At 37.3% G+C, this 21651-nt stretch overlaps 1 protein-coding gene and 1 long non-coding RNA gene across 2 annotated transcripts in view; both read right to left on the bottom strand.

Annotated features, from left to right (window-relative positions):
* The window catches only part of LOC150012234 (uncharacterized), a 168612-nt gene that overhangs the window by 91368 nt on the left and 55593 nt on the right, over positions 1-21651 (bottom strand). The gene's annotated exons all lie outside the window — the stretch shown is intronic.
* Positions 1459-5992, bottom strand: LOC150012235 (elongation factor 1-alpha 1-like). The gene is made up of 4 exons (XM_090276065.1): positions 5909-5992; positions 4507-4676; positions 4164-4229; positions 1459-2978 (listed from the first exon to the last, which is right to left on the bottom strand). Exons 1-4 carry the CDS (start codon positions 5990-5992, stop codon positions 1577-1579), a joined length of 1722 nt encoding a protein of 573 aa, XP_090132191.1. The 3' UTR covers positions 1459-1576.

Below are 21651 nucleotides of genomic sequence, written 5' to 3'. Positions count from 1 at the left end.
CACACTGAGCATTAGGATTTTAATATTATTTCTTGAATATATCATATATTTGAGGAGTCTTCCAGGATATGGTTTCATTCGAATTAAGAATACTATAATTGAAGGCTTCAGAACATTTCTCATTTTAAAAGTATTGTTAAAATCTCACAGCAAATAATGACATTTTTAATACTCTAAATATAAGGAGAGTTGAAACTCAGGGCAGAACAATGCAAATAAAGCAATTTCAAATTGCTTCAGAATCCTAGCTAACATCTGAAAAAGTTTTTGTTCCTTCAAAATGGGGCACTAGGCTCTTTAATACAACAAAAGCCTTTTGATGAATATATACAATGGCAGATGAATCTTCTCAGCAATGAGCTTTTTCTTACTTCAGTCATCTGCGGCACCAAGTGATCACTGGTTTACAATAATAAAATGAAAACTTAGTCTGAGAACAGACTGGTTCTGAATTTAGCCTTCAGATGCTTCAAAAAAAAAAAGAGCTTTACTTTTACATATGGCATTCTATATTACTTTTACTTTCATTTAGGAGGGCTTGAGTTATATTTCCATAGCTTTCTCATTACTTTGGTTTTTCAGTAGAAAATAGGTAAAGGTATTTGAAAGTCAGATTTCAAAACAACAACAACAACAACAACAAACCAACATAAAGGTAAATCATGGAAAAGTGAAGAAGCAAGGATCGTAGTGGCCTTGCTAAGAACAGCTGTCAGAGGAATCCAATTGCAAGTACAAGTGTCTTGAACGGTCTGTGTGCAATTGGCCAGCTTGCACTCCGACTTCCAACACCTGAGATTTCTCTGTCTGGTGTTAAGAAACAAGTTGCAAAGACAGAATAAAGAGAGTACATTTCCAAAAAAGGCTGACAGTGAGATTTATTTTTTGTAATAACTAAATGAATAAAATGAGCAGTGTTTTAATCTCTCCAGGTGCTCCTAGAGGGTGCGTGAGCCCTGACCTGCATGCGGTTCATGGCTCCCCTGGTCTGATTCAGGTGATGAGCTGAGCTGAGGGCCTCCAGCCGCATATCCGTTAATTTTCATTCCTTTTCTCTGAGCTCACCCTTCGGCTGCAGAATTATCTCTGCTTCATCCTCCGTGCATTCGCAGATCCTAAAAAACGGGAACAAGCACAACTTCAGTGGTTGGGGGAAGCCAGAGCTTTAGGAAAAGTAATGCTTCTTTTAAAGGCTGAACAGTAATATTACCTAGCAGGTACAGAAATTGTTCACTGCTGGCAAAATCCAGAGTAAAGAAGAAAGAGTTTTGTTTGTTTTTTTTTTTTCTCATTAAACTTTGTTTTAATGGGTCTCAAAAATTCTGTGACAGATTTTGGTCAAGTTGTTTCCATTAAAAAGTACTGATTTTAAAAACTAATAACTTAACTGCCACACACACAAAAAAAAACCAAATGGTCCACAAAATTCTCCTTTCCTTCTGAAGGTTTTATGATGCATTATAATCATTAACCAGTCCTTTACTATTAAACTTAAATGGCCAATTGAGACAAACAGTTCTGAGACCGTTCTTCCACCACTGATTAAGACTGGGGTGGCAGGTGTTGGGGATAATATTCATTTAGCCTTCTGAGCTTTCTGGGCAGACTTAGTGACTTTGCCAGCTCCAGCTGCCTTCTTGTCCACTGCTTTGATGACACCCACAGCAACTGTCTGTCTCATGTCACGAACAGCAAAACGGCCCAGAGGAGGAGAGTCAGAGAAGCTCTCAACACACATGGCCTTGCCAGGAACCATATCAACGATGGCAGCATCACCAGATTGCAAAAACTTTGGGCCATCTTCCAGCTTTTTCCCAGAACGACGATCAATCTTCTCCTTCAGCTCAGCAAATTTGCAAGCAATATGGGCTGTGTGACAATCCAGAGCAGGAGCATATCCAGCACTGATTTGGCCTGGATGGTTCAGCATAATCACCTGAGCTGTGAAGCCAGCTGCTTCCATTGGTGGGTCATTTTTGCTGTCACCAGCCACATTGCCACGACGAACATCTTCGACAGACACGTTCTTGACATTGAAGCCCACATTGTCCCCAGGAAGAGCTTCACTCAAAGCTTCATGGTGCATTTCAACAGACTTTACTTCAGTTGTAACATTGACTGGAGCAAAGGTGACCACCATGCCGGGTTTGAGAACACCAGTCTCCACTCGACCCACAGGGACAGTACCAATACCACCAATTTTATAGACATCCTGGAGGGGCAGACGCAGATGCTTGTCAGTTGGACGAGTTGGTGGCAGGATGCAATCCAGAGCTCCAAGCAGTGTGGTTCCACTGGCGTTGCCATCTTTACGGGTGACTTTCCATCCCTTGAACCAAGGCATGTTAGCACTTGGCTCCAGCATGTTGTCGCCATTCCAACCAGAAATTGGCACGAATGCTACTGTGTCAGGGTTGTAGCCAATTTTCTTACTGTAGGTGCTGACTTCTTTAATAATTTCCTCATATCTCTTCTGGCTGTAGGGTGGCTCAGTGGAATGCATTTTGTTAACACCGACAAATAGCTGTTTCATACCCAGTGTGTAAGCCAGAAGGGCATGCTCACGGGTCTGCCCATTCTTGGAGATGCCTGCTGCAAATTCACCAACACCAGCAGCAACAGTCAGGACAGCACAGTCAGCCCAGGATGTGCCTATAGTCACGTGTTTGATAAAGTCTCTGTGTCCTGGGGCATCGATGATGGTCACATAGTACTTGCTGGTCTCAAATTTCCACAGGGAGATATCAATGGTGATACCACGCTCACGTTCAGCTTTAAGTTTATCCAAGACCCAGGCATACTTGAAGGAGCCCTTGCCCATCTCAGCGGCCTCCTTCTCAAATTTTTCAATGGTTCTTTTGTCGATCCCACCACATTTGTAGATCAGATGACCAGTAGTGGTAGACTTGCCGGAATCTACGTGTCCAATGACCACAATGTTGATGTGAGTCTTTTCCTTTCCCGTTTTGGCTTTGATTTAGTACTGGTGGTTTTCGCGACACCTGTGTTCTGGCGGCAAACCCGCTGCGAAAAAAAAAAAAGCAAGAAAGAGTTTTACCAGCAGTAATACATTCACAGGCTCAAAACTGGAAATAGTAACTATCATTTCCTTTCATCTTTTCTTCCTATTTCCTGAAGTATGAAACAGTCTGTTATTACTCTATATAGTGATCCTCAAAATTCCCTTGTCACTGATACTTATGGGGCTGAAGAGTCATAGTGATGTTACATTTAATGCTACCATTTTCCAAGGGACTTAAATTTCTATTTGCAGCATCTGAAATATTCTTTTTCAAAGCAAATTCATTATCTCCTTAAAACTTTGATTTCCTGTTTTATAAAACTATGCAAAGAATAACTTTATTTGCCACGATACCAGCTTCAAGTTACCATGAAAATTCAACAAAAATATTGTAGAAAATAAATCAGAGATTAGTTTTGAACATTTAAATAATGGATGAGTGTTATATAATCCTCCTGCTAGGATCAGCTGATTAAAGGGATCACAGTTAATGAAGCTAAATCACAGATTTCAATCCATAAAAGCAGCCTAAGTGAGGGCTGCTTGAAGGTCAGATATACTACAGCCTTCCTGCTTTGTTTGTGGTGGTTGTTGTTCTGTGGACAGCTGTGTTAGGAAATAGGTCAAAAGAATATGTTTTATGACTAATGTCATTTCCATTTAAAATGTGAGGACTAGGTTGCTGGTCACAAGACGTTAGAGCTATGTTCTTCCTTCCTGTGTAAGTTATGAAATTTCACAGGATGTCCAAGCATCTTAAATGGTCTTTAGTGGCCCTGTTCAATATGACAGTTCTAGGCTTGTCACTGTCATAGGCATACAAGGAAATCTGATTTAAATAGTATATAACACAAAGAGACTCAGCAGAGCACATGTTTCTACATTCTCAATGTTGTATTCTTTCTTGTAACCTCAAAGAGAGAGCGGTGGTAAAAATGCTATGCTGCAATATCTCACACAGTTAACGAAAATGGATTGTGGTTTGGCTTTTAGGAAACTAAGTTTTGCTTCAAAAACAGAAGGAGAGAGGAGGTGTTTATGGCTGGAATGCATGAGAGTGATTTTAGAAAAAGCAAAAGCGAACACTGCCTGGGTTAGAACCTGGATCTTTGCAGCTTTCATGCATCACACTCCATTTTACCGGGATCTATGCTTGTAGATCACAGGGCCATTGTGCCGTTTCTTTGGTGGCCAGACAAGGGGTGACCTGCATTTAATGTACGGTTAGACGGATACATAGACAAGTGCAAGTGAAAAGAAGTGAGGGTAATAACATAGAAAAGTGGAGAATGAGATCAAGAAACACTCAAATTCTAATATATGAAAAAAGGAACACAAATGGTGACATTCTAAGAAGATCTGCCAATGACTGGCGTGGAGACCCTTTGGCAGTACGACCTGATGACATTTAGAACACAAGGACAGGCTTGGCCTGAGGCTGTCTTTTAAAAACGCATCAGCGTTCTGCAGAGGGAGCGACTTACACTGAGGCCGACTGTGAGGGCTTCAGGGACGCTGACCCACAGTCGCCAGCGTTATGGGGCAACTTGGTGGAGGCTGGAAGGGATGAGTCCATGAGTTCTTCAATGTCCGAATGCGATGAAGGAGGCTTGGTGGACTTCTTCCCAAAGGCTTGTTTGAATGAGCTTCTCAGCTGAGAAAAGGACAGAAATTACCTGTCCCATCTATTTGCACTTGGTGGATTTTGCTTTGGGGCATTAGTTTGCAGGTGCCATCCTAGCCACTGCCTGGGGTCAGTATGTTTCAGCAGAGTATTAACAGTGGCAGCACAGTATCTCTAAAAAAATGATACCGTGTTTTGTGTTTTTGTTTTATTCTTGTATTAATCCAGTGCAGCACACATACAAATAGGGAGGCTTTTAAATAGTGCAGGGTCAAGGGCATGGCTGTCAGTGCACTCATTTAAACTTAGTACCTTGAAGGGATTTTATTTCCAATGCTTCTATCTTCAAGGTAATTTGTTTTAAATGGCCACTTTAGCACTACAATCAAGTCATGTCCTGCTGACAGTATCAACTTAAAAAGCAAAATTAAATCAAATTCACCTAACACTTCATTAACTGTGGTTTTCTATTCAAAATTTCAATCCCCATATGATTCAAAAAGCAGACTTAGTAACCCCTACAGCTTTGTTCAGAAAACGGTTTTACTTCTTTTTAAAATTTGAGATTAAAATGAAAAGACACAAAGAAAAGACATACAAGGTAATCTTCTTTTAAAAACGTATGAAAGCCTACTTCCAAAATAAATAGCATTCATGCCAAGGTAGGGTGTTTTCTATAGATGCATGCCAAATTGTCCACGGTTTATATTCACCTCACTTCCTCTAGAGTTCACCTTGCAGAAACATGAAAGAGTGCAATTACAAATCAAGGGAATGAAGGCTGGTCAGTATTTTAAAATATTACCTGCATAAACATTTTTTTAAATAAAAAAGATATTTCTTTCATTTTTTAGAGAAGGCACTCCAGTAAAATCTTCTGATAGTTATGCTTTGGATTTTATTAGCAGTTGTATTTACTTAAAATCTACCTTTGTTTCACAGTATTAAAGGAAATTCTTCATTGTTTTTAAACATTTTTGCATCTTCCCTTCAGTTTTTTAGCAATTGCATATCATCATAAATAATATTTCTAGCAAACAAAGTATAGTTCTGTTAAAGTGTATTTCTATAGTCTTGGTATATTCTCTTAGTAAAGAAAAATAAAGCAGACATTAATGTAGTTGATTTCTTTTGAGGTGAAGCTTTATTCACACAATAAGCCCTGTTGATGTCAGGGGTGGGGAGAGTCAAGGTCTCTTTTTTCCCTTTTACCAACTCCATTTCTTTTTTTCCTCTTTCATCATCATAATCATCACTATCACCTCCTCACCCATCATCAACAACATGTCATCATCTTCACCAGCATTATCAACATCACCATCATCATCATTAGGATCAGTCATCATCTTTCATCAGCAAAATATAATCCCTACTCTAAGTCATCTACTTAACAGATGTTATTTTCCTTTACAACAACTCTATAAAGTTAGTATTGATTATCTTCTTTTCACAGATGAAGAAATTTAGGTTTTGCAAAAGTTGAAGTAATCAACCCAAATCCAAGTCCTAAGTGGCAGATCAGGGATTCAAACCCAAGTTTAGCCCCAATGCTAAAGCATACTCTTCAGCACCAAGCCTCCCTGATCTGGGCGAGGAACACAGCATCTGTGGTTTAGTCCCTTGACTGAGACTCTTTGCAAACTGCTGCACATCTCTGAAGCCCCGCAGGAAAAAGCCTGACTCACTGTGCAGTGATGAGCTCCGGAAGCACATGAATGAGGATGGCTTACCCAGTTTTTCTTTTCCTTTACTTGGAGTCAGCATCATTACCACTGCCAATGCTGGAATGGCTGGTGGCACTGTTGATACTAGAAATGCTTTCTGAAGAATGCTGCCTTCTGATGAGGAGATCTAGCAACAGATTGAGAGGATCACATTTGCTCATAAAGGCTGTAATTCTGAACAAATAAAAACATAGCTATTCTGAGAGGCAGCCTAATAAAAGTCAACATGACTTTTAATTAAGATCATCTCAATGTAGTTTGGTTTTGTAACTTTAATAGAGGACAACCAGATTAGTGTTACTTAACTGGGTTATCTGCATTAAGAGTCAATGGGGGACACCATCTGGGGACTTCGGGCCAAGATGGAAGCTTAGACAGACACGTTGCGTCTTCCTCCACAACTAAGAAGGAGTAGAACAACTATCTCAAAACTAGAAACAACCACAAGTTCCAGAAAATCGACTGCATGGAAGTCCAGCAAACAAAGGTATAAAGAAGAAATACTCATCCAGACAGCTAGAAGGGGTGGAGCTGGGGAGGAGAAGATGAGGTGTGGTGGTGGCATCAGCGGCAGCAGGTCACACATTTTAAAAAGTCAGGAAGGACACCTGGGGAGCATTCCAAGCTCCTCAGCGGACCTCACAGCTCACGGTCCCAGCAAAAGGGAAAATCAAGCCTCATTGCTTCTGAGTGTGCAGACCAGTGGGGGATGGGGTGGAGGCAGAAACTGCCAGTCTCTCAGAAAAGTCCACTTGTTTAAAGGGCCCCCACGATCCTAGAATATTCGCAGACCCACCCACTCTTGGAACACGGCCAGGGCAGCAGCTAGAGGGGTGCCAGTCTGGTGCAGAAGTGGGAGAGGTGCCTGGAAAAGGGGAGAGTGCTGGGCAGGGGGCATTGTTCCCTCTCAGGCCCCTCTCCCATATATAGCGCCACAACGCGGTGAAACGGGTCACCCTGTACTGACGAATCCCTAAGGCTCTGCCCCTTACAAGGTAACAGGTGTTACAGCTCTACCTGAGACACAGAGGCAAACAAACCCAAGAGCCGGTTAGAATGAGAAGAGAGAGAAGTATGGCCCAAAAGGGGGAACAGATCAAGGTTTCAGTGGGAAAACTAAGCAATGAGGAGATAGCCAACCTAACAGATAAGGAGATAGACAACCTAACAGATGCAGAATTCAAAACAGTGATGATAAAGATGCTCACAGGCTCAACAGATATGCTTGAGTACAGCAAACACATAAGAGAAGAAGTGAAGGCGATGCTAAGTGAAACGATGGAAAATCTACACAAAACCAATGGTGAAGGGAAGAAAACCGGGGTTCAGATCAATGATTTGGAACATAAGGAAGAAAAAAACAGTCAACCAGTGCAGAACGAGGAAGCAGGAATTGAAAAAAATGAGGAAAACTTCCCAAATTTTGTGAAGGAGATGGACATACAGGTCCAGGAAGCACAGAGGGTCCCAGGCGAGCTGGACCCAGAGGGGGACCACACAATGACACACCACGATTGAGATGCCAAAAGTGAAAGATAAAGACAGAGTCCTGGGGGCAGCAAGAGAGAGGCAGAGAGTTGCCTACAGGGGGGTGCCTATAGGACTATCAGCTGATTTCTCAGAGGACACTTTGCAGGCAGGAAGGGACTGGCAAGATGTATTCAATCTGATGAAAAGCAACCTACAACCAAGATTACTCTATCCAGCAACGCTATCATTTGGGATGGAAAAGCAGATGAAGTGCTTCCCAGACAAGGTGAACTAAAGGAGTTCATCATCACCAAGCCATTATTATATGAAATGTCAAAGGGACTTACTTAAGAAAAAGATCAAAACTATGAACACTAAAATGACAACAAACTCACAACTATCAACAACTAAATCTAAAAAACAAAAATTAAATCCAACTAAGCAAACCAGAATAGGAATAGAGTCCTGGGTATGGGGATCACTTGGATGGTTATCAGCTGGGAGGGAGGAGGGGAAGAAATGGGGAAATGGTTCAGGGACTAAGAAACATAATCGCTTGGTACAAATAGACAGGGGTGTGTTAAGGATAGTATAGGAAAGGGTGAAGCCAAAGAACTTGTATGCATGACCCATGGACATGAACTAAGGGGGGGGGGGTGAGACTGCTGGAGGGAAGGGGGATACTGGGCAGAGGGGAGCAAAGGGCAAAAATGGAACTACTGTGACAACATAATCAATCAAATATACTTAAAAAAAAAGATTCAATGGGAATCTCATATAAGACTGCAGCACTGGTGATTTAATGAGTTCTGAGTTTTGTCCAAAAATAAAATGCTATGTTACTAATTCTACTGACTGCCTGGATTAAACTGTACTTCCAAAATGATTTATTTAAAAAATGATTAGTTCCATGGAGGAAATGGAAATTCATAATAGCATGGGAATTAATTGTCTTTTTAATATTTTTGATTTAAATAAAGTTATTGAAGCCAAATATATTAACTTTCCATTTCATAGAATCATACGACGTTAGAGCCAAAAGAAGCACTTCATCTCACAGATGAGGAACTGAAGTGCAGAGAGGTTAACTAACTTTATCAAGGTCGAAGAAGCAAGAGGGGGAGAGCCTTAAGAGAGAGAGACTATGGGAAGACTGCGTTTGTGAATTAAACAGAAAACAGTCCATCATACCCCTAATTCCTGTCGATGACTTGAAACAGTAATAACAGTGAGAATAACAACAGGCAATAATAAAGCTATTTTTACTCTATGCTTACTCTACCCTGGAACATATCATTTTAATATTTAAGTAAACCGCTGAAATGAATTTAATCACTAAATATGATTTTCCCACAGTCCCTTAGCTGAAAACCAGTGACACCAACCAGGGACTGGACTGATTCCAACGTCCGCTACGCTGACAGCCATGTACACACCTCTCTCTGTTTCTAAAAAGCATGTGGTGCTTCTCTAGTTACATATTTTGAAGAGGAGAGCATTTTATATTTAATCACCTTTTGAAGACACTTACTTACCTCATATGATCAGCCTATACATTTTATTTATAGTTATTAAAAATAAAACTGAAATTAAAATTTTATTACAGTGAACTGATTAAGTGTTAGTGGAGACGCTAAGAGTTTACAAAATTATTTTTAAGGTCAAATCTGCTTTTAGGCTATTTCTATTACTATATTTAATTGGCATTAATGAACACTAGTTAAGCAAAAATCACATTGGAACTTGAAAATTAATATATGGCTTTCAAAATGCCTCCATAGAAATAATGGGATAAAATCAAAGCTTTTCAGCTGACTGATTTATTCACCAGTAAAATAACCTATGTCAAGGAACTCTAACTGGTTATTTTTAAAACATACTGTATTCCCTCACTTATCACAGGTATTACATTCTAGAACCCCCGCGATAGGTGAAAATCTGCGAAGTAGGAACCTTACATTTATTTTAGTATTTATATATATTTTGAGGCTTTATAAACCCTTTCCACACACTTATAAACCATTCCCAGTCCCTTATTAACCTTTCTCACTCCCTTATTAACATTTCCACACTTTTATAAACACTACTTATGTTCCTAAACCTATTCTACACTCTTAAACCTACATAACGTTAACAACATACATATACAGTACCGCAAAATCCTGCGATATAGCGAAAAATCTGCGATAAATAATTAAATATAATATTTTTTTATATCCCACAATACAGTGAAACCGCGATAAGTGAACCGCGATGTAGAGAGGGACTACTGCATAATAAATGAGTTTCCATGAAGGTATAAAATGTATGTATACATCTTTCTATCATTACACTATCATTACACTACCATTGTTGGTATATATGTATATACCAATAAGTATTTTAATTTTTCCATTAAGATAGTAACATGCTGACAAATTTTAAAGGAGGGGAAAACTAGAGCTATTTTTCGGAATCCTTAAGAGTTTGGTTTCTTAAAACTATTATTAAAAATAGTGATAACAGCCCTGGCCAGTGCGGCTCAGTTGGCTGGGCATCATCGTGCAAACTGAAAGGTCACTTGTTCGATTCCTGGTCAGGGCACATGTCTGTGTTGAGGGTTTGGTATCCAGTTGGAATATGTGCAAAAGACAACTGATCAATGTTTCTCTCTCACATTAATGTTTTTCTCCCTCTCTTTTTCCCTTCCTTCCCCCTCTCTAATATCAATAAAAGAAAAAAATGATAACATTCATTGTTGTTACATTGCAAAAATATTATCAATGCAAAAGGCTAAATCAAAGTATATATGTGTGCTATTTTGATTCAACAATATGAACATAGTATCTCTTAATCAACTAATATGGAGGTTATATTAATAATCAATAGAAAAATGTGTGTAGGTATTTATTTGTGTTGTAAATTTATGCTATGGCTGGTGATAAGCTTTTCTGAACAAGATGTAGTTTTGCTAGTTTTTCCCTAATAACTGACTTTCACAAATAGAGCAGATGTATTAAACATTAACGTAGTCCAGATTTTTTTATTGCATCCAGATAATAAATTGTATCTGAATTGGATTAATCCCCAATTTTTAAAAAATAGGTAAAATCTTGTAATCGTAGGTCAAAAGTAGTCTTTGGAGGTATTATGTTCAACTATGACTCTGTTTCCAATAAAGATTGGCAAAGGCATAATCTCAACAATATCAAGAATGAAGGCAATGCATTTTACTCTTCTCTAACATTCCTTTCTTGTGCTTTAAGTATTTGATTCAGTACATGGAACATCACAGAGCCAGGTAAAGGATGGTTGACCAAACAAAGACAAGAATCTGAGTAAGTGGATATTTCAGTTGTAAGTTTATTCCTGAATTCATTTTCCATTTCCCATCCTTGGTACCACCACTGTCCCAGTTCAAACTACCCCCTCACTCACCTGCTCTACAGCCACGAGAGGTGTCCAACATACTCACCTCAAACCGTTCTACCAACAGTAGCTAGAAAACCTTTTTAAAAGAAAAACTTCATAATCCCTCTCTTGCTGAAGACTTTTCAATAAATTTCCATTTTAATAGAAACAAAAACCAGTTCAACTCCTAAATATACCTTAAGTGCCCCCTCAGTAATCTAATCTGGTCAGTACTTATCTCTCCCACCTGGTTCTATTTATTTTACCTCCGCTCATTACCTTCCTCGTGTAAGTTTCACAAAGTTGCTAATCTATTTTCTGTCTCAAGACCCTCTCAATATTTATTGTACAATATCACTTGGTTCAATTCTCACTCCTTGGATCTCCCCTTAAGGGTTGCTATCCTGGAAAGGCCTTCCTGACAATGCCACCTCTAGCGGGTTCCTTGACTCTTATTCTAGTCTATTTTAGAACTTGTAACTATTTGGGTTTGTACATTCACCTACACCAATGATCATGACAATTGTTTATGTTTTGGTCTCCTAGAGACTAAAAATTGATGGAGACAAAGACTGTGTTTATTTTGTTTATCATTTTATAATGAGTGTATCGCATGTGGTAGGTGATCAATAAGTATTTGTTGAATAAATTTATTTTTATTAGTCATTCAACACAACTATGTTTGCCAAACACTCCTAAAAAGTATTTATTATTGCCCATGATTTAATACATGTTTTGTCAAATTGTACTTGATATATCTTAAGAAAAAACTATTCCATGTTTATGCACAGAAGCAGTAATTTAAAAAGCAAGTTAATTTCAAAAATATATAAATAAAAATTGTCATTGTCTTAACCTTTCAGCCTTATAGCAATTATTATTTTTTAAAGTCATAATTCTTAGATGTACAGTATTCCCTCACTTATCGTGGGTATTACATTCTAGATCTCCCTGCGATAAGTGAAAATCCACGAAGTAGGAACCTTACATTTATTTTAGTATTTATACATATTTTAAGGCTTTATAAACCCTTCCCACACACTTACAAATCGTTCCCACTCCCTTATTAACCTTTTCCACACTTTTATAAACACTACTTATGTTCTTAAACATATTCTACACTCTTAAACCTATGTAACTTTAACAACATATGTATACAGTACCACGAAATCCCGGGATATAGCGAAAAATCCGCGATAAATAATTAAATATAATATTTTTAAAAATCCTGTGATACAGTGAGGCTGTGATAAGTGAACCATGATACAGAGAGGGACTACTGTAATATACATACATTATCTTTGATAAAGTGGATTGTGAGCCCTCCAGTATACAGACTCTCTTTTTTTGTATATTTGTATCCCAAGATCAAATAGGGTGCTTAATACATAGCATATGCTCAAATAATGTTTGTGAATAAATAAATAAATTTATTCTATTATAGAATTTTTATCAGGGTTTGTAAATAAATGTGATGCACAAATACAGAGAAAATATAAAGTTAACATAACTTTATAATTGCTATGTAATTTTGCCATAGTTTGATCTGTCTGTAAAAGTACTGCCTCATTCCAAATACTTATCTTAAGACTCTAGGTTAAAAATGTACCTGACATAAAGTTTTAAAGGTCTCAAAATCCTAATTTCAACATTGCTTAAGAATACAATTTATAGCTTATATAATCACCTTCATAACCCAAGGAAAGACATAATAAATCTAATTGATTGTTAGTTTCTCAATGCTATCTCAGTGCTCAATAGAGTAAGCAATAGTTTGTGTTCATTGACTTAAATATTGACTTTTAATAGTACAGAAACACAATCAACCCTTTATAGTTATTTGTTTTTGTTAGTTTTACATCCTAAAACTTATTTTTTAATCTTTCTTGTTCAATTTGTAAATTAACTGTTATCATTTTGTTTACTTTAGGCACCCCTCCCACATTTTTGAACAAAAAAATTTCTATTTTTTAATTCCAGTAGATACATCAAGCTACCTGTTGCCTGAGATAAAAGGAAATCTCCCAGAAAGTTTTACTGGCACTGTGTTAAAGAAAGGACGAAGCCTTTTTAAATCCCTTCTGGACCTATTTATGGCAGAAAGATTTAGAACATACGCTGCTTTACTACAGCTCTAAGATAAGCTTTAAATATGCAGTAATTTTCCATGCAGCAGATAAGTCAACTCCCCCACATGGAAACTTGCTAAATTCTTAACAGAAGTAGCCCCTAGAGAACTAGTTTGTCTTTCAATTTAAGTATGTCTCCCTTTATATAACTGTTTTCCTAAAACTTAAAATATTTTAAATCATATCATTGTTTTCTATGAACTTTGAATAAGCCCCTTTTATAGGCAACACATTGTCATAGCCACTAGGATTATCAAACAAAGCACCCTCCCATAGCTCAGCAAAGGCAGAATATTAAATAAATTAAGACACAGAGGTATAATGCAAATTTTGATAAGGAAGTGCAGTTATTTCCAGAAAGATGTCACAAGAATATCTCATCCAGTTAAGGGTCAAGGAGGCATATTTAGGCTGATTCTTGCAAGGCCTCAAAAAGTTTTTATGCTGAACAAACAGGATAGAAAGTTCCAAGCAGAATAAACAGGATATATAAAAAATTTTCAATGAATTGGAAGCCGTTCAGGGTAGCCGAAATGTAAAATATGCAATGTGAAAAAATAAGATATAAGGTGTAGTAGAATGTCTAGCACATAACTAGTAAGCAATATATATTTGTTGAATAAATGAAGCCCACGTAGAGATTATGTTAGGTTAAGGAGTCTGTATTCATCCTAGAGGCAACATGGGATAGCTGTATATATGAGTTGTTGGATGATTGTTCTATTCTCAGTGTGAAGAAGGAGGTAAAGTGGTGTAAGATGAGGAGCAGGATGGCTTTAGGTGTTTCTGGTCACGGCTCAGGGAAGACGAGAGATGTTTACAGTAGGATCAAAGAAAAGGGAACAGATCCAACTGATATTTAAGGGATACAATCAACGGAACTTGGCAATTTATTGCGTGAGGAGAGAGGATTTATAAACGACATATAGATTTCTGGCTATAAGAAAGGTGCCATTTACTGAGGCAAGGGACACTGAAGGCTCAGCAGATCTGAAGAGGTAGATCGACAGTTGTCAACACACAGAAGATACCTAAAGCTAGAAGAGTAGATGAGTTTGTATAAAATGTTAAATAACATGAAGAGAATCATAACGTAAAATATCTTAATGGAAGAGAGCCTAGGACTGAGTCCTGAGAAATATCAACACTTAACAAATGAATACAAATGACTGAGTCTACAAAAGAAACTTTGAAAGAGATTTAAAGAAGCAGAAGAAAAACTAACAATGTGGGTGTCATGATCATTAGGGAAAAATGAGTGTTTCAAGTAGAAAGGAATGGGCATTAGTATCAAATGATGTTAACAAGTGAAACACAATAAGAATTTGAAATGTTTTACTGGATTTAATGTTGTATAAGTCATTATTGATCCTGAAGGAAACAGTTATGGTGGAGTGGTGGGAAGAAAAGCAACGCTCCAGTGGTCTGGAGTGTGATTGGCTGCTGAAGACATTGAAAAACTCCGTAAAAACTTCCCAGAAGTCATCTGGAAATGGGAAGAGAGGTGACAGTCATTCAGAATTTAGGAAAGCATGTTTAAAGTGGTAAAGAAGTAAGCATATTGAATGTTAGTGAAATGAGTTAGAACGTGAATAAGTAGAACTTATGTAAAGAAAAAAACCAAGACATTAATATAAAGCATTTTCTTCAGTGGAAAACTAAGCGGGGTGGGGGGGGCAGCAAAATTGTTTTATCATTGTTTAGAATTGTTAAGGCATAGTAATGATGAAGAGCAGACCAACTTTTGGTCCATTTCTCACTGTTTTAAAAATCCTGTACAAGAAGTGCACCTTTTTACTGCTGTCACCCCCAGGATGAATTGCTCCTCGTACCCCTTACTTTGTATTTTGATTTCTGACTATATTTTTTATATAGACCTAGATTTTTATGCTCCTTACTGAGTTTGTTTTTTGCTTGATATCAGATATGAATGTATTAACCAACCACTCATCCCACCTTCACCAAATTAAGTGAAGAGAAATGTGTATATAATTATAGAAGCAAATTCCCTAAGGGCAATTTAAAAATTATTTGATAATGAAAGCAACTGTTCTTAAATTCTGAGATTCTAACTACATTAATACAAATTACTCATCACTAAGTAAAAGCATCTCTTCTCCAATTAGTAAATAAAATAGATGACTAATATATTGGATGCAAAATGACAATATTTCTAAATATACCTTTGGGAGGGTGATCGGGACCATTCAGCGCTCCCTGAATGGCCGCCTGTGCAGCCGAGTTCTGGGCCTTCACCATTTCAATGGTTTCTTTTAGTTCTATGAGTTCAGAATCCTGTGAAACAAACAAGTTAGAAGCTTTAATACCTAGAGAGAAAAGTAAACCATCCCTGTTGTTCAAAACTCACTATCAAATGGGTTTGATTTTATGTAGTGCTAACATCCTGGGAGATTTGGAGATTTGACTGACCTTGTCCAATTGTATCTAACAACTTCTTACTTAGTCAAATGTAAAGGAGAATTAAACAATTTGTTTTCTTGGTTATTTTCATATATGATGTGAATAGTTCTTATTCTTTTCAAAGGGTGACACCCAGAGCTGACCAGTACAATATAAAGCATGATATCACATTGCTTATTTTATACTAAACTTACTAATACTACCTGTGGTCCCATCACATAATTTGATATCAGTAAGCACTGTGCACCATATTGCATTTACCGTCAACTGGAGACCCTGAGTTTATGTCAAATAAGTGATTTCAGATTTTGTCTCATGTATTTTGCACTTGGGGAATGGACTGTTTACATTCGAGTATAAAATCTGGAACTCATCCATAACTCACTCCTATTAAATGTCACTTTATTAAATTCTGCTGGCATATCAAGGTAATCTTAGATTCTGATATTTTTCATTCAATAAAATTTCCAGTATAGAGACCCAGTTTCACCAGGCCAAAGCCACACAGGATTTTTTTTTAAGTGAATAGAAATAGATGTGATATATAGTCCTTAATAGTTAAATTACAAAAAAGGTTTAAAAATCAAATTTTTATAAACCATCTCATTTCTGAATTTAGGTAATTTTAAGATATGTTCCAAGGAAAATCTCTGTACCAGAAATGACTCACCATGAGAAAGATAACAAAGCAGAAAAGAACAAGAGTGTTTTTTCAGCAGAGGCAGTATTTCCACCAGGGGTTCAAGAACAAGAAGTGATGGCAATCCTAAATATTAGAAGCCCTCTAAGCCTCTTAGAGGGAGAATTCCTTGGTAATGTATTTGTCATTCATAACTTTCTCTCTCATCTCTGGAAGAAAGCAAAAGTTTCAGGCTTGGGTTCTTCATTCCATGGTAAATAGTTTAACCCTACTCCAGGCCTCCCAGACTATACAAAAAAAAGTAGGACTATAACTACTGCCTTTGTAGGAAATTGCTACATACATGGGAAACCTACATGCTTAAAAAAAAAAAAGGACAATGCTAACTGAAATTATATTCAGGTTTAGAATAGATACCTGGTGCATCTATATCTATTTTTATTATATAGTTGATGTATTTCTAACAGGTGATTTTTTTTTTAAAGTAAAACCTTTTATAGACCTCTAATAGCTGAAAAGTCAAAGACTGTCATAATGAAAAATCAATACAACTTCCTGGATTTATAGATAGATCTTCAAATAATTGACTGTAATTTCATTTGCATGTATTTATTAAAAAGAAATAGATCATATTTGTGGAAAGTTTCCAATGTTTTATATATATATAATTCAGATCTAATTCATCATAATTTCCCAGTCTCTCCAAGTTCTATTTATAATCTGTCTCTACCCGACAAGTCACAGAATGTTTATCAAAATTTAATTTACTTTTCACTTAAAATATATCTACCAAGAGAGATAACATTTACTGAAAATTCATTCTGCTTTTACGAGAAATTTATTCACGAAAAGATATCTATGGTGTATAGTTAATGAATCACATAATTTAGTAATTTTACAATCTATAGACTGGGATACACGTTAAGTATTAATAAAAATTAGATTTTCATCTTTGAATTTAAAACCAATAGTGCTTGTACTGTAAATTAAAAATCTGCTAAAACGGTGGCTTTAGGTTTAAAGAGGAAAAATAGAAATGGGATCTTATGCAAATGTCTGAAAATTTTTGCTTAATTTTATGAGTTAGCTGACTTATTTCAGTGTCAAAACTTTAACCTTTTCTAGATAAATCTCTTCTAGAAACATTTTAAAAAGATTAGAGGTAGAATGTTCAGGGAATGTTGCCTTTTTTAGAAAGTTGTGTTTAATATGAGATGAATAATGATCACTTTCTACTATTAAGAATCATTTTTAAAACAGCAGGTATTAGCAGGCTAAGTTGCTATGGGTGTCACACAATAAACCCAAAGGAAGATTAACTAAGGTGAGAAATATAGTCATTATATAACTTGGGAAAATCACCTCTATGACTATATTAGTTTAACCAAATTAGAATAGTAATTTTTAGGACAGCTTTTTAAGCAGAAGCAAGCACCTATAAAATATTTCATTCTCTTTAATTAAAAAATATAGTTAAGTTCTACACTGAAAATCTGTCCAAGCCTGAACTAGTGATCTTTCCATATATGCAAAAGTTACTTCCTTCTTCTTCATTTCAGTTGAGACCCACTTTCACCATCACTCCAACTAGAAACACCTTTCCCTGTGTCTTTCTGTAAGATTTTCCCCTTTGCTTTAAATATCCTTCCTCACTCTTAAAGGCCAAGTGGTATTTTAATACCTGAGTACCAAAAATAAAATTTCATGTATGTACAATGAGCTATCCAAGATTATGATGCCCCCAAAACCCGCTGACTATGTAAGATTACAGTTTTCCACTGGAGTTTCTTGTGTAGATGAAGCTGGATGGAGTCAGATCTCTTCCGTTTTGTGCACATCTCTGAGGCTAAACCAGGTATGAAGGCCAGATCAAACACTGTTATCATCCTAGCCTTCCTTAATTTTCTTCCCAACCTCATTTCCTAACTAGATCCAACCTCGTTGCAAATCTCTCCTGAACACAGGCTTTGCTGAAAATCCCACAAGTTGGGCAGCAATTCTCATGAACCAACTTGATCTTCTAAGCTGGGCTCTTAAAAATTTCTACTAAACCTGTTTTTGTTTCTGTCTGTTTCCTCACATTGACACTCTGTTAACATCACACATCTAGCTGTAGTTTCTTTGAACACATCCCACTCCCCACCCCGTTGTATGTGCCTTGAAATCTTATGAATGCTTCTACTGAAAGAACCTGGCTAGCCTTGGTTCTAACTAAATACACAAAATTCAAAAATCTCAGTAGTGTAAGTAACTATGCCACATAAAATGCTAAAGAACGTATTTTATGACTCTATAATGTATTTTATGACTCTAATAAAAAAATTTTTAAACACTTCTAGATAAAATATATTTTAACCTGAACTTGGAGGAGTTAATGTCAAGACCCTACCGAGGGAGACCAGTATGTAGCCACTGTGCCCCACATACCATACTGCTGGTCCCATACTTCAGGGGGTGTTTAGAAGTAGAATAGGAATGCAATGCACTCTTCAAAGCTAATGAAGCCTGTTTGCTCTGTGTAGCCCCACATTCTTATCAGTAGGATGTGAAAATAAAATGTTTAAGTAAAAAGAGGCATCTGGATTTCTATGATATACCTTGGCACCTCACAGTCTCGCTACCTATCTCCCTATGTTGATTTATGCTTCCCTTTGTTCTTACTCCCAACCATTTGGTGGAGGTCTGCATGCTTACCCCGTGTATTTCTGCATGTAGCACACTCAATAAAAGCCCTGACTGAGAAAGGAGTGATCGGTGATCTCCTATGAGAGACACTCACCTTTCTCTCTCCTCAGACATTTCGTTTCTGAGTCAGTTCTTTCATCTGCACCAAGGAAGCTGCAGGACAGGGAACCTCTCACCCAATATCACTACTAAATTTTTAGCTTCTATATTAGATATTTCCAAAGACTTGGCTTTGAATTTTCTTTTTTTTAGGTTTGTTTCTATTTATCTAGTCACCAAAAAAAGTGGTTTCACAGAGGTGAGAAAGAGCAAACCCTAGTTAGTGTAAGGATCGATATCTGAGCTCCAACACTTACACAAAAAGATAATCCTCTGTTGGCCTCTGACCTGCAAACAAGCCTAACCTGGCCCACCTTAATATATGTTCTAATTATCTGTGGCACTACAGCTATAGGGAGCTGATCTGAAAGTATTCTAATTGTCAGTGAAAATAGCTTTAGTAATTTTGCAAGAATTTAGCAGTAGTTGAGTAATAATGTAGTTTTGCAGAATTCTTGCCATTTTGATTACTTGTATTGCAGCCTTTGTCATCTGGCATTCTATAGGAAAATAAAGCTCCAAACAATAGTTTGAGTGGCATTTTTCAATTCTAACAAAAATGGTACATAGTTAGTACCGTTCTAGACACAGAGAAAAGAAGTTATTTTCTCACATGTCATAGACACCTCAGGACATTCAGTCTTAATTTTGTCAAGGAATCTTGGTGGAGAAGTGCTGGCAAAAGGACAATAATTTGAAATCCAGGTCGAATTATTATTCAAACTATGTCACTATCACAATATGTTGAGCCTTACCTGAAGTATAGGGCAATTCCTAGAGATAGTTTCACCATCCAGCCAGCATTATTGACAAATATCCTACTTCTGGACTTACTATTACATTAATAGGTGGTCTTCCAGTGGCTATTGGGAATGCTGTTAAACAACTGGGAAATGCTGCTAGGCTGGTTGTTGTTAACTAATTTTTATCATGTTAGTCTACTATTAAAAGCTCCTTGCTTTCAAAAGGCCAGATTATTTAGACATCTTTAAAATGTTTTTCAAATTTAATTATTTTTATTGAATTTATTGTAATGACATTGGTTAATAAAACCATATAGGTCTCACGTGTACAACTCAATAAACTGTCATCTGCATACAGCATTATGGGCTCAACACCCAAAGCCAAGTCTCTTTCTGTCCCCATTTATCCCCCCCTTTGCCCACTTCTACCTCCCCCACCACCTCCCTTTCCCTCTGGTGATCCCCACACTGTTGTACTAGCCTTAGTTCCACATTTCCCACCAGACTCCTGCTTTTCCCCTTAATGTCTCCAGTAATTTCCCTCCTGGCTTCTCGTGCTGATGCTGCTCCTTCCTCCGTGTCTCCTGAATTGATCTTCATTCTCCCAGAACGTGAGGAGGCTTCTCTGTGCCACATCTGCTCTGAAACCAGTGTGAAGGTAACAATGATCCCCTGTGAGAGCACTCAGGTCACGGTGCTGTTGTATTGTAATTGCACCCAATATGCTCTGCTTCCTGAATTATTCAGACATGTGTTTTTCTCTCTTACCAGGCTATAAGCATATAAAAGCAGTGCTCTGGCACATAAATTTGGCAAGAAATACAGTGTGAGTTGACTTCTGGAAACGGGACAATTTTAGGATTCTAGTCAAGGGAGTAATTTGGTCTATAAACAAAACTAAATTTCTGATGTATTTTTCTGACTGTTATTGCCATCTGAATGTGAAAATCACACTTTGAAGCCATAACAAGCCAGAAGACTTGGACTTGAGTCCTGGTTTAATTTCTCCATTAAGTATGTAACCAAGAGCATGTAACCACCTTGGCCTTTGTTTCCTTACGTGTTAGCATCCTGCCTCGCTTCCCGATGTATTCATTCTCAGCTTTAAATTTCTCAGTGGTGCTTATCTTCACCTGAAATTGCGTATGTTTGAACTATATTTTTATTTAGTCTATCACCTATTACAATATAAACTCTATTTTACATTATAACCAGTTATAAAACAGGGTAAAAAGTGTGTGCATGGGTATGAATATATATATATATATATCTCCATCCTGAATCTCAGCAGCTAGAACAGTATCTTGCATGGAGTAGAAATCCAGTATAACTTTGGTGAATGACTAAATGGACAGTGGACAAACCTGGGAACACCACGAATACAGTTTCAAAACCTCTGCTCTAAATCCTCTAATCTTTTCCTCGGGATTGTTGGATCACCAGAGAGCAATATGGCCTTTTATCTCAGCTCCCTGAAGAAATGGCTTTACTGAAATGTGATTAAATGTCATGCCCTCAGCTTTTAGAGAGATGTCTATTTGAACAGTGATTCTGTCTTTTGTTATTCTGCGGCCTCAATTTGAGAAACTTTGCAAAATACTTGTTCTTGAATTCAGTGCAAAAAGTTTGTCTTGTCCATCTAAATTATGTTCTTTCTGGTAGGAGACTTGAGAGCTACACATGCCAAGAAGTCCTCCTTTATGC

Source organism: Furipterus horrens, unplaced genomic scaffold (assembly GCF_987537825.1).
Source record: "Furipterus horrens unplaced genomic scaffold, mFurHor1.1.pri manual_scaffold_4, whole genome shotgun sequence".
In the NCBI taxonomy this organism is placed as follows: Eukaryota; Metazoa; Chordata; class Mammalia; order Chiroptera; family Furipteridae; genus Furipterus; species Furipterus horrens.
Note: the sequence above shows the minus strand (reverse complement) of the source record. Positions and strands in the feature narration are given on the sequence as shown.

What these genes read in the sequence shown, in the direction of transcription:
- LOC150012235 (XM_090276065.1), bottom strand. Translation starts at nt 5,992, where the DNA reads ATGATGACTGATCCTAATGATGATGATGGTGATGTTGATAATGCTGGT. An exon ending in TGTTGATGATGGGTGAGGAG is followed by an intron (nt 4,677 to 5,908) that starts GTGATAGTGATG and finishes TCCTTTTCTCAG; the next exon opens with CTGAGAAGCTCATTCAAACA. An exon ending in ATCTACAAGCATAGATCCCG is followed by an intron (nt 2,979 to 4,163) that starts GTAAAATGGAGT and finishes CCACCAGTACTA; the next exon opens with AATCAAAGCCAAAACGGGAA.